Source organism: Athene noctua, chromosome 12 (genome assembly GCF_965140245.1).
Source record: "Athene noctua chromosome 12, bAthNoc1.hap1.1, whole genome shotgun sequence".
NCBI classification, from domain to species: Eukaryota; Metazoa; Chordata; class Aves; order Strigiformes; family Strigidae; genus Athene; species Athene noctua.
In genome coordinates, this window is record NC_134048.1 from 2,981,374 (window position 1) to 2,994,646 (window position 13,273).

The 13,273-nt window shown below is 47.2% G+C and overlaps 1 protein-coding gene across 3 annotated transcripts in view; it reads left to right on the top strand.

Moving 5' to 3' along the window:
* NRG2 (neuregulin 2) overlaps positions 1-13,273 on the top strand; it is a 172,087-nt gene that overhangs the window by 112,218 nt on the left and 46,596 nt on the right. For all 3 annotated transcript variants that reach the window (XM_074915980.1, XM_074915978.1, XM_074915979.1), the window contains exon 3: positions 8,679-8,797. In XM_074915980.1, the coding sequence (XP_074772081.1) occupies positions 8,679-8,797 (119 nt within the window). The remainder of the gene's footprint in view (positions 1-8,678; positions 8,798-13,273) is intronic.

A 13,273-nucleotide genomic window follows, 5' to 3' on the forward strand; every position in this document is an offset into this window, starting at 1 on the left:
ATTGTAAGGAGGAGAGGAGCAGGTAACTGTATGCCAGCTCTTCAGCTTTTCCATCAGTCATCTTCCCTCCTGTTTTTCAAATTTACCGCCAAAACTCCTGGTGCCATCAGGCAAAGGAGTTGGGTATTTTCAATTGATATTTTCTGGAGGGAGGGGAGCAATACTGATTCCTCCTTTCTGAACTGCATGTTCCATCTGTAATGAGTAACAGGTTGGGGCAAGCCTGGCTTGCACGAAGAGGAAACTTCTCTTTAAGGTGGAAGAAATTATTGGCTGGAATTTTATCTCTGGCTCAAATTAAAACACAGTTGATGGGGAACCTAGAGAAATTACGCAGAAAGAACTCCATGCAGTGGTGGAGGTACAGCATAGCGAGTGGCTCCCCCTCTGAGCTGCCAAAGCAATAGTGTTTTCTGCTGAGTGTGTCTTGAGATCTGATTGAAACTGCTGGCTCCCAAGAAGTTAAGGCTCGGTTTTGACTCTCTGACTGTCCTGGTAAATGGTCAAATGCCAGTTGTGGAGAAATCCAGGGAAGTTTCTGTTTGTGGAGGTGTAGACAACCTACCCCACTTCAGGATGTGCTTGGGGCTCAGCCCTGACACATGTAGATCTCCAGCTGGAGTCAGAAGGAATCCAGGAGCCTGGTAGTCTCCTAGCTGTGGCTGTCCTTACAGCCTCTTCTCTTTGTGAGCTCTTTTACCAAGGGAGATTGCTGGGGTGATGAAGTAGGCGTATCGTTAGATTGGAGAGGGTTGGCAGTTCAGTTTGGGACAGGCTGACCATATGACATCCCTTGGGAGTAGTGTCCTACTTTCAGTATCACCAGGAATCCCTATTGTTAGCCTGTAAGTGGAGCCAAGGGATACCCTCCTCTCCTGTTTCTGTACAGTAGTCCCTCAGGCGATGCTGGTTGGGGTAGATTCATTGCTGGGGTCTTCCTTGTAGAGCTCCCTGCTGTAGATTATTCCCCACCCACAATGAATGGGGCTGTGGTCTTCCCTGTACAGCTCACTGCTCTGGAATGAAGGCAAAAAAAAAAAAAATAATGCCAAAGCAGCAGGGGAAAGAGAGTGCCAATAAAGATAAATGATTTCCTAATTAAGCCTGGAGACAAGGAGGGGCAAAGAGAACTTGTTGAAGCCTTGTGGGAGCCAGGGTGAACCCAAGCAGGCTATACCACCACTCTGGCAGGGGTCTTCAGGCTGACATTTTTAAACAAAGGAAAAAGCTCATTTGACAATGGATCTTGCAAGAGCAATTCCAGATGCCTTGAAGCTAAGACTTTTCTCAAGCACCGGTGTTATTATAATCACCAGGGGAGCTTCTGCCTTGCTAACTCTCACGATGTCATTATAAGTCTCCGATATTTGGGATTTGGTTTTAGCTGCTGAAGGCACTTTATTGGAGGGGGGTGTGAAGGAGGGCATCTCCTTTGTTTGTCTGTTTGTTGTTTTAAAGGAGATGATGGACATCATCTTGGCCAATGCACCTGGGACTGAACCAGGGAATTTGAGAACTGAAAGGAGAAGCAGTTGTGTCTTGAGCTAGAACAATCCACAAACTTCGCAAGTTGGGGCTCCTAAGAGATTCAGGGAATGGGCATTTAATCAAACTTGACTGAGTTACAGTGGCTAACAAGTTACAGTCAGATGCTGGGCTGCTTCAACTAATGGTGTGCGCAGACTCAGAGGTGGAAGGAGCTTTATGTGCCTGAAATTTTGTATGGTTTTTCCAGTGATGGTGGCTGCTTTAAAAAAAAAAAAAAAATCTCCCTACAGATCTTAGCCCACTTTGGTTGCAAAATGTCACACATTAAGTTGAAAGCACTCACTGAGACATGAGCTGAAATCCCATTCATCCAGTTTAAATTCAGATGCTTTGCCTTGGGGAAGAAGGGCTGAGGCGAGGGCTGAGGCTGCAGGCAGTTAATCCCGGGGAGGGTCAGCACAGAATATAACCACAGGCATGAATTTGCCAGGTCCCCCTTATACTTCATGGATCAGGCACCGTTGAGTATCTGTGACACATACCAGTTGCAGAAAAATGTCTTGGGAAGAAAAGAATGACATGCATCCCAAAGACTCCAAACAGAAAGGAGCCCCAAAACTGTAACTGAATCTCTTGCGCAAACCTGTGCACCACCACGCTGTTATGTTTTGTAGAGGTTTTGTAGGGGTAGTTCTCTGTCCATCTGAAGGTGCCATCCCTTTCCCATGACCTCTCTTCCCACAAATGCTTTTTCCTGATATGAGTATTTGCAGCATGGCTCTGCTCCTCTGAATTCCTGTGCTCTGCACAGGGCTCCCGCCCAGACAGCTGCTTTTAGTATGGCACCTCCCTCTCCTCCTCCCCTGATTCTTTAAAACTAATTGGTTTTACTTGAAAGGCCTTCTTAGGCCTTCCTCCCCGCTTCTAGCCATCCCTGAAGTTTTGGTCCTGCCTCTGATTTGCCCAGCCTATCAGCCTCCATCTAACATGTGATCTGCTTCCAAACTAGGACCTCTGTGCTGCCTTCTCAGCAGCACTGATGCTCTCTTTCCCTCCCCGCTACAAAATGAGCTTGTGGTTTAGTTGCTGAGATAGTGAGACCTCTGCACACTGTCCTGGCTGCACACCTACCAGGGATGTCTCATCTCCATACTGAGGTCTTATGCTCTTTGGGACAGGGAGGTATCTGTTCCACATTTGGTGCTGGGAGGTTCCTGGCTCTTGGGAGGCTGCTAGTGTGCTCCCGTGAGATACCACAGTAAGCACGGAAAGAACCTGCTCTGAGCTGGCCTCAGTACTATTCCAGGATCTTCTTTTTCTCAAAGAAATTCAAATCCTGGCATTGGGGTTGGAGGGAACATTCATGGGATGGATCAATTGCCTTGAATTCCAGGACAAGTAATACAAGAGACCCTGCCCTGACATCAGGTCTGTGCATCAGCCTTAACCCAAAACAAAGCTTTTACGTATTTATTGATTTCACACCCCAGCAGCTGCCACAGACTTGCCTGGCACAAAGAGCGGCAGCACACAGTGGCCGCAAAGTCCACTCCAGGGACTGGCGTGTGGTTGCATTACTCTGCCTCTGTTGCCCTACACCTCTTCCCATTGCGGGAACATCTGTGGCAATTCAGTGATGTGTCCTCAGGCCGAACTGGGGGACGGAAGGAGGTTGCACAAGTGACCCTGCTCTTTGGAGCATACTTATCGATCTTTTCCCCTTTTGTTGACGCTGCGTGACCCAGAAGGGGCTCCAGCTCTCACTCAGACCAGTATCAGTGTCAGCTCTGCAGAGTGAGGACTGGTCGAGTCTTCCTTTTAGTCAGCCTGTCCCAAGCCTGGGCACAGAGAGGCAACAGCACGGCTGAGCAGAGAAGGGGCAAGTCTGCTTTTCAGGTTAGAACAGCACTTTAATGTCCGGGGACAGGGGTAGGAGAGAGCAGGAGGTCAGGGGATGGCTGGTCCTGTCCCGGGCACCCACAAGGACATTAGCTGTCTCCCACGCCTGCCTCTCACACAGTCCCAGCAGGTCAAACACTGAGCGGGGCACATGGTCCTGTGATGGGAGGAGGAAGGAGGACTTCACCCACTGCAGAAGGGATGCTGACCAAGCTGAAAAGTCCAAACCTTCCCGTCCTTCCCCCTCTTATTTGGTTGCTTTGCTTGAGGGCATTTTTTATCCTTTTCCCATTTGGTGTTTCTGTAGCTAATCCTGAACTAGCCAGATCATGCCCCAGAGCATGTAGCAGCCAGCATAGGACCACTTGTTTTTCCCAAGCACTGCAAGGCACAGCCGGCTTGCCCAGCTCTGTTGTGGTGCTCTGTAACTGAGGCGCAGGGAAGATAAGGGTGGTTTCCCTGGCCGTGCAGGGGAGAGGCTGCTCCTGGCTGCCACTTCTGCCCTGTTGGACAGAGGTGCTTTGCTGTGGTCATCTCTGCTTCGCATTGCAGTGATCTCTTTCCTGCCTGACTTTATCCCACTGTGTGCTGAAGAAGATGAATGTGTTCCTTGAGGCCAGGGCACTGAGAGCTCCTGCTCCAACCAGTGGGGCTGCCTGATGTTTGGTGGTTGCTGGACAACACTTCTTGACTGTAAGCTGAAGAATTGGATATTCTGAATCTTCTTGCCAGTCATTAACCTGCTCTTTCAGAGCAAATGCACCACTGTGCAGAATGCCAGGACAGCACATAGGCATCAATTAAATCTTTGGCAGGAGTGTAAGCAGTACACGTTACAGCAATTGCTGGTGTTTCTGCTCTCTGCAATATCGGTGTGCTTCCTGCTACTGGCCCTGTGCAAATAGAGAGGAATGGAGTTAATAGGTAACCACAGCAGTGTGTTCAGTATGTCCTTTGCAAGGGTCATGTTTGGGAAGTTCCTTTTCCTAGGATCTCAGGTATGTTTACTATGTGCAGTGTTCTTCGCTGACAGTTTAGGGGCCACATATACTGTAGTCTTGAAATTCTCTTCATCAGCTAATTCACTGACTACTTTATTACTTATGTGTTAGACACCCTATTTTTAGAAGGCTAATAAAATATTACAGCAGTAGTAATCCTAGAGCTATTTTTGTCCTGAACGACGCAGAAGTGGCTAAACTCACATAGGGAACTCTGAGCTGCTCTCCTGCTCACATGCTCTGAGATGAATGGCTTTGCAAGGAGATGACCTGGGAAGATGGTCCCATTTCCACTTGACAGTAGGTAAGAGGGGAAAAATGATTCAAGCTTGACCAAAGTGCTGGTGGGAACATGACTGCTGTCATGAGAAGTTCCTCTTTGGCTGAGATGAATTGCCTGTTTCTTTTCCTCTGACTGTACTGGAGGCCTCCAGGCTCAAGCTCACATTTAGATGTCTAACTCCGAGATGTCTGAATTACAACAGATGAGCCCAGCAATCCCAGCCAGAATTTGCCAGGATCTTTGTGTAGGTCCCAACCAAGGGCTGATCTCCCTATTTCCTATTGTAGTCTGGCACCGCAGAGGGTGATTTACTCATCACTCCAAAGTGCCCTTTGGGGGACTCTTTTTCTCTTGGCCAGAAAGGTATTTTGGGGGGAATCTTCTTCTGGCCAGGCTGAAGGTCTCCTTGTGAATCCTGTTCCCCAGAGCTTGCAGACAACATATTCCCCATGGCTTATTCCTCCACTAGCACTACAGGAGATAATTAGTACGTGGCTAAGTCATATGTGCTGAGGGTCAGAAAAGACAATGAGGCAGATTTTCCCCTGGGGTAAAGAAGTGTCAACAGAGTTGCACTGCAGTGAAATGATGGGATCTGTCAGTGACCCTGGCCCTTTCACTGAACAAACAGCCTGGGGCAGCGCCTTCCTCCAGAAGAATGGCATAGTCTGGCAGCAAGGCACCCTTGTGAACCAACACAGGAGGGCTTTCCCAGGGGCTGGCATCCCCAAGAGACATGCTGCCCAGAAGGGCAAAAGGGGACTTGATACAAAACTCCTGTGCACAACATAATTCCTTGTATGCTGCTACTTGGTATTTCTGTAAAAACACGCCTCGGCCCTCAACTGAACAAAGTACCTGCCTTCAGAGGCAGCAGGAGGAAGAACACAAACTCGAAAAACCAATTTCCTAGGGCAGTTTTGAGTTAATCCAGTAGCACTTGGAGACAGTAAAATAGAACAGACACTGACTGGTCATCTTTGCCACACACAGGTCAAGCAAGCTGTAGTCTCCTCTACATCCTTCAGTTCAGTTCTTCTAGTGCACAGGCATTATCCATGTGAATCAAAAGGTGCACATCTAATGCTGTGAAACAAGGTATCTTTCAGTGCTTCCTGGAATACGGAAATTCTCTTTACTGTGGTTATGCTCCACAATCAAACTGATCCTCGTTTGTACCCTTTATCTCTCTCCCCCAATTCTGTTGCCTAATATTATACAGCACAGTGTGGAGACTGAGAGTAGCTACACCATTGGTCTAGGGTATGAAAAGCAAGAAAAAGCTCTTGATTTTTCAAGGGGATCTTACAATCCAGATGAATTTCAGCAAACTGTGGTGGAAAACAAAAATTAGCTCTTTTTGATGGTACAACAGTCTTGTGCATTAAAACAAAATAATCCTCTGGTTTCACCTCGATGCTAATATGCTATAAATGCCAATATTGCTTTTTATTCTACTCTATTCTACATTCCTCTCCAGTTCCAGGTAAAAGGCCAAAAGTCTCTCATCTTGTTCTTGGAGGTGAATCTGGCAAACTTGCCCCCTTTCATTAGCCTTTTGTGTCACTAGAAACTTACTAATTTTTATCTTTGGCACTGAAACCCCTTTATCTGTAAAAGATCACATACACAGGTGATATTCTAATGTTGTAGTGGATTTTTTTCAGTTACTGCACACAATGAAATGTGTTGTGCATATGACATTGCAATACAGCCAATTATCATTAGAATATCTGTCCTCTGGCAGCTGAAGGCAGTGTGTTCATTACGGCTTTTGGTTCTACACTGGCAGAACACTGATAGTCTCAGCATGCTGGTGTGTGAGGGTGGTGTTTTCTACAGGACTTTGAGTTAGAGCCTTGCTCTCCCAAGCTGCTTTCGACACATGCTGCCTGCCTTTTTGCCGTGCATTGCAGCAATAACTACAGGCCTGTCATAGGGGTGGTTTATGAAACAAAGGGTGTATTCTGTCAGTGAGGGTTGAGACAGCTGAGAGAAAGCAATGGCTGGGCTGTGCTGGGGGCAGACTACTTGGAGTTGCATGCAGAAGTACTAGGAGCCCACCTCGTCCCTTTGCCTCCGTTAAAGGAGTAGGAAACGTGGTCGTGGACTGGGCACTACAGCCCAACAAAGTCAATCCTCTTCATCAGGCACCATTGTAACTATCCAATAAGGTGCAGAACCCAACTGCCATCAGGCAACAAAAGGCTCTGGAGGCCCTTAAATGCTTTGCTGTCTCTTGGATGCTGCTTGACTCCTACGACATCACAGTAGCGAGGATCACAATGCCCAGGCTGTTCTAAGAGAGTTGAGAAAATCCAGCGAAGTGTACAGCACTGGGAGTCAGAGCAGCTTTGTACCTTTGAATCGGCCTGCTTGTTTAGGCACCCATGTTGGAGCATGTTGGCCCAAATAACTGGCTTTGCACAGTGGTTTAGGGGAGACCTGGGATTAGAGAGATTCAAGAGGTCTTTGCATACTGTCAACATTAATTTAAAAATTGCTCCACATGGGGCATAAATTCGTGCAATTGTACACTTGACCGCATCCTGTAAAACAGGGCAGCGCCAGTATCCCGGGATGCATACCAAATTGTCTCCAAGTGCTTTTAATTTACTAATATAACTAGTGAGATGTTCATGCTGTGTCCTTGCGCTGTGTCTCCCAGTAGACAGCATGTCAGGGCGTTAAAAAGATGCCAGTGTACTTCTGTGAAGGACGTCCTATGGACGATGATTTGCACAGCCCAAAGAAAAGTCCTTCTCGGATGACACATGTAACATTGCAAATATGTCCAAAGCTAATGATTATTTTCCACATAAAAAGAATTTTATTTGCCTTCGGCGACATAGGCCACTGGGACCTCTGTCTAAAGCTGGCAGTGTTTCCAGTCCTCTAAATAAAGCGACTGTATGACACAGACCTGAGATAAAAGCTTGGGGTAGAAAGCAGAGGGGTGTTCTCACAAGAAGAGTACACAGAGTGTTTTTTGATAAGATGGCTAAAATGGAAGGAAATGTAGTAAAACAGAGGGCTTAATGTAGGAATCCCACTGTGGTCTCATGAATGGTATTCAGCGTGTGTTGAAGGCTCCTATATATCTCTCTTAAACTAGTCAACAAAAGGTTTTGCCTATTAGTCAGAGAGACATCCCAGGGAATGAGACATCAGTCATAGCCAGTGGGAAAGGCGATGCTTGTCTTCCCCATAGCGCTGCAGAGCTCTTCGGCAGAGCTGCTCCCTCTCCCGTGAAGCACGCAGCACAGGTTGTTAGTTGACATGGGCACATCATCTTCTGCCCTTTCTAGGCACTTCTGGCTGATGAGATGTGTGCAGTTCAGCCCCACATGTCTGTAGTACTTTGGAGTGTGTGTGTATTTGGGGGAGATGAAGTATTTGCCCTATCTGTTGGCCCAGATAAAGCTACAAGCTAGCTGTCTAGGTCAAAACACAAGGTTTTGATTTGCTGGCTGGAAAGGGATGAGTCCCCCTTGACCCCGTGGGTGTTTGCATTTGAGTGTGTGGCACTGTTGAACACAGCTGGTGAGGCACCGGACTGCCCAGCCTCCTTGCTGGGGAAGGTGCAGAACATGTGTCTCATCTCCACAGCCCTGTCTCACAGGCAGATCCCGCTGTCCAGCAGTAAAGTAGCTCTTCTCCAGTGCAGAAAGTCTGTGTGCTGTGATGCTGGGACTCTTGGGCTCAACCCCTCGCAAGACTTTCTGTGTAAATGAGAGCAGGTTTCAGACCAAACCATGGCAACATGCTAAGAGCAGTGGGTTCAGAGGCAGATGCTCATTTAGGAAATCATGGTGGATGTGATTGCTGGAACAGGTCTCATCTGAATCCTGACCAGGCTTGAGTGCCTATTCAGCTTGTGAGGTCAGGCAGCCCATCCTTTCAAGAAGGGGTGGCACACCAGGCAGCGTACCAGGGCCAGGAATGGTTATCAATTCATGAGGATGGTTAGCAATTGAGTAAGAAATGTCTGCTGTACTTTTCAACAGAAAGATTTCCAGACTGCAGTTCAACAAGGTGAAGCTGGAAGATGCTGGGGAGTACAGCTGCGAAGCGGAGAACGTTTTAGGGAAAGACACCGCAAAAGGCAGCCTGAATGTGAAAAGTGGTAAGTGAAGAAGATAGCAAATGTCTCGAGCTGTCTACCATTCATGCAGAAAGCAGGAGTTTCTGCACATGATCTGTCTTGTATTTTGTTTCATGCTTTCAGGATATTGAGTAAAACAATCTTGGGAGATAAGAAAAATGCAGCTTAGCATAAATGTTTATCTTTGTTATCTGTCACTGGCAATGTGGTTAATTTACATTTTAAATAAACTTACAGTCAATGTATTTTTTTAAAAGGGGTAAAGAGGAAAGAAAGCTAGTGGGCTTGATGCTTTCTTTTTTTAAAGAATTTCTGAGAAGCAAAAATCACCAGAAGATGAGTAATTAAACCATAGCTTTGTGATGAGTGAAGTTGTTTCTGGTTTTCATCCTAGAATGTGTGCTCCATCTCTTAGAGCTCAGTGGGTGGAGTCTGAGGTTAGGTGGTTTTATTATTATCTCGGTCATAATAATTATGTTGCTTAACATGATGGTTTGGATGCACCCTCCAGCCCAGAAAGTCCCTACAGTGGTTGCCAGAAGCCAGGAGGGTGTGACTAGGGGAGGGATGATTCTGTACAAGCTCTGTTTCCTAAGCTCTTCCTCCTGCCATTCGCGATGGGCTGCTGTGGGAGCCTGGGCTCTGTGCTCTGCAGCCCTCTGGTGTGGTCCAGTTTATCTGTTGTGCTCTTACTAGCATTACTCAAATGTGAAGGAAGGTAGCCTTCTCCTGCTGCTTTCTGGCATTGTTTTCTGTATTAACCTCTGTCTCAGCAGTGTTTGCAGTCCTGAATCTTTTATTCTGCAAAGCTGCAGTATCACACAGCCTCCCCCTCAGCTACTCTGCCTATAAAAACCCAGTGCTTGCAAAGTCTGCAAGTCTGGAGAAAGTGCTCGGACCTCCGTGACTTCATGTTTCACATCTATGAAGTTAGCTCTACTGCTCTGCTGTGTTTCTTTCTGATCATGATAGGAAGGGTCCAGAGTAAGCTAACTAAGGCAGTGCCACTCCTTTTTTTTTTTTCTGACTCACGTTCGGCTGTCCCACTGCAATGTAAACTGTTCGTGTTTTGACTGGGAGCTGTATGTGCAACCCCTGCTGCCCATGAGCAGAGTGCACAGGCGCGTGTGCCTGCCGTCAGAGCCCCGTCTGCCTCCTCCACTCCTCCTTCCCAGTCACTAGCAATCCCCTTTCACAAGAGGAAGACTGTGATTGAGCAAGGCTCTGACCCTGCACACTGCTTATGGCACCAGGAAAACACATATCCAGCCACTGCAACTTCGAACTGCCCCTTCCCACCTGCACAGGTATAGTGGCACATTCGTCAGAGTTTAACTCTTCCTCCACAGGAATGGAGTGTGGCATGTCGTCTGGCAAGGGCAGGTGGTTGCTCTCACTCAGGACACAGAGGGTGTGAGGGCACACCTGAGTTGCCCAGAAATTTACTGAGACCTGAAAAGTGCCCAGAGATCTGCCCTGTACCTTTTCCTAGTGGGACCTTCTGGCTGCAGGATGCTGCAGATCCAGCAGAGTGACTGTTGTGCCCTGCTGTGGCAGTGCCCTGGTTAATCCATTTCCTAAGCTGCCTTAAAGTCTGCCTTTGGCTTGCCCCTCTCAGCTGCACGCACACCTTGCTGCTGCTGCTATTTGCAGGCAGGAGAGCAGCTGAATGCCAGTTGTAGTCCATTGCAGAGGTAAACGAGATGATGGTGGCTGCTGTAGGCTTTTGCAGATCTGTCATCATTTTTTTCTCACTTTTTCACTTCCCCCTGGAGCCACTGAGAGTTGAGCAGCCTTCATCTGTGCCCAGGCACTTGCTGTCTTAGAGTCTCTCTCTTCCCTCGCTGCTGGGTCTTCTTGGGACCTTGACAGCTTTCCTCACTTCTGTAAGCTCCCTTCTTCTGTGATATCTTTCAGCAGAAAACTCCTCGGGGCATCTGCTTGTCTCTGAATCCAAGTGTGTGCTGTCTTCTGTCCCTGCATTCTTCTCCAGGCTCCTTAGCATTGATCCTTTTGCAGCTAAATCTCAGGACAGTCCTCTATGAAGTTCTAGCAGTTTATAACAATTAATCAGAGCAGACGTGCGAGCTGGCCTTCCCTCAGAGCCTTCCCCTCTTTCCCAGAAGCTTACTCCAGCTATTGCTGTTTCTGTATGTTCTGCTGCCTTATGTTCGGCTTCTTACTGCTGCCATGTCCTGGGAATCTGGTGCATCTGCCTGTCCTGGGCAGGCTTGGCTGGGACTGATGCTCTGGAACCATCTGCTGGAAGCACATTTTCTGACCTGACACTTAGCAGTAGTGTTGGAGGTCCTGTAATGTTCCTGTGATACAGGCAGGTGGATCCAGGACTAGGAAAAAGTCTGGAGCTGACATCACATCTTGTGATACAGAGGCACGAGGTTGGGAACATCTCTGTGTGCCTCTGTAGAGAGGTGGCATTGCAGGAACTGGCCTGAGGTGCTGAGGCTTGAGATGAGCATCGTGGAGGAGTGAGGTGTCATCAGCCCAACATGCTGTTCCTCTCCAGGGGTGCAGAGCCCAGAGACAGAGGCTTCCGAGCCCACTTGAGCCCTGGCTGGCAGAGAAGGAGCTCACAGATGAGACCCTCAGACCCATGGAAATTCAGTTACTGCTGGTGAAAAATTAGCTTGATGAGGCAGTGTTGCTGTTTGAAAGGACGCTGCTCTATTCCACTACCACTTTTTGGTTTAAACCAGTTTTAAAAGAGCACCTTTTCAGCCATGCAAATCTGTTTCAAATTACCCAAAACACATTAAAGATAAATTTTCTTTAGAAAGAGAGTGGCTGCAGTGCAGAAAAAAAAAAAAAAAAAAAAAAGAAAAAGAAAATGCCTGTAAGCCAAACCCATCGCCTCATCTCTCCTCTGCAGTTCTGGTATTTCCACAAAATGCCCAGCTCAGAAATAAATGCTTTCTCATTGAAAAGCTTTGGAAGGGTGTCAGTTTCTGAGGAAATGTTTCTGGGCTTAGCCAAAACATATTGTGCTTTGGTGCTATTTTCAGATTTTTATTACTTTATGGTAAATTAGATTCTTTCTTAGAAAAATGTCCCATTTCCCAGTTCTCTTCATTGAGTAGTCTAATACTGGTACCACATGGGCATGAGGGCGCAGCTGAAATGCAGCTGATTCAGACTCTTCCTCAGAAAATTTCTAGACACCTCCTTAACTGACACCCCATCCCCCTTTGCTAAACACTGCAAGAAAAATCAAACTTTTATAAAAAATGCTTTCTGCTTTTACCTTTTCACGGTTGTCTCACAGCCTGTCTCTGACCGTGCTGCGCACACAGTGCAGGCTACTGGGGCTTTCTCCTTTGTGTATCCAGAGGGTGGTGAGGAGTTTTGGTCCAGAAGGGGCTGCTGCTGCCAGCAGGCTTATGTGGAGCTGGTGACTGTGGACACTGGACTTTCCCAGTATCCTGGTTTATAAGAGGAAATTGCTACACATGCTCGGCTCCCATATTGCCTTGGGCCACGGTCTCCGTCTGTTTCATGTTCCTCCATCTCTTGTATGACCATTACTTTGTGCTGCAGAACTGCACATATTTGTGGGATGGAGGTTCTTCAGATGATCTCACCTTTTCTTAAACTCCACATTTTTCTCACTGTCATGGTCTGTGATCCCATCATCACACTTTCATGGCCCTCAGGGCTAAAAATCCTCCCACAGTTTCTCTCATCTCCTTCAGGGTGATTCCTGAACCATTTCTGACTTTTTGTCATGACAGAGATCCTAATGGCTGAGGCCCTTTACAGCGAGGGGCCAGTGTGCCCCATGCCGTCCCCTGCAGGGGCACTGGTTTATCTGCCTCTGTTACCCAGTTACCCATCTGAGAGACCCTCTAACCAGTATTAACATGTTGACATCCACCCCAGCCTGCCCCACCCAGCAGCACCTGCTCTCGTCCTCCTCCCTGCAGTAGCTAAGTCCACTCTGCGCAAAATAGATATTTTGTTCACTACTTTCTTACCTTAATTTCCCCAGGAACAACGAAAGCACCACAAGTCTTACCAGCCTCAGAAACTAAAATAGTTGTTATGGAAGAAGAGTGTAAGTACCTCTCCCCCCGCGCCCCCCATATAGTTTTTTCCCCTTGTTTTGTTTTTATGAGACATTTTGCATAAACGCTTTATTGCCTCCTGGAATCTTCTTTAATTACTACTTCTCTTTGATTTCTCCCAAAGCCACTGATCTTTCCTTAGATCTTTCAAAAATTTTGATTTATATTGCTGGTGTCTATCTTAGAGGGGGAGAGGTTGGTAACTATTGCAATGATAACTTGAAGAACGTGCTACTTAAAATTGCAGCTGGATTTTAAACATTCCCAGCTCTTTCGATACATGGGTTTATTGATACTTGTAAGATGTGCTTGTTACGGCGTTTGATTTAGAGGGGGGGTTTTGGGGGGGGTGTTTTTGGGTTTGGAGTTTTTTTGAGGATGGGTGAGAAAGCCAATAGAGGCTATAGGAAATGCA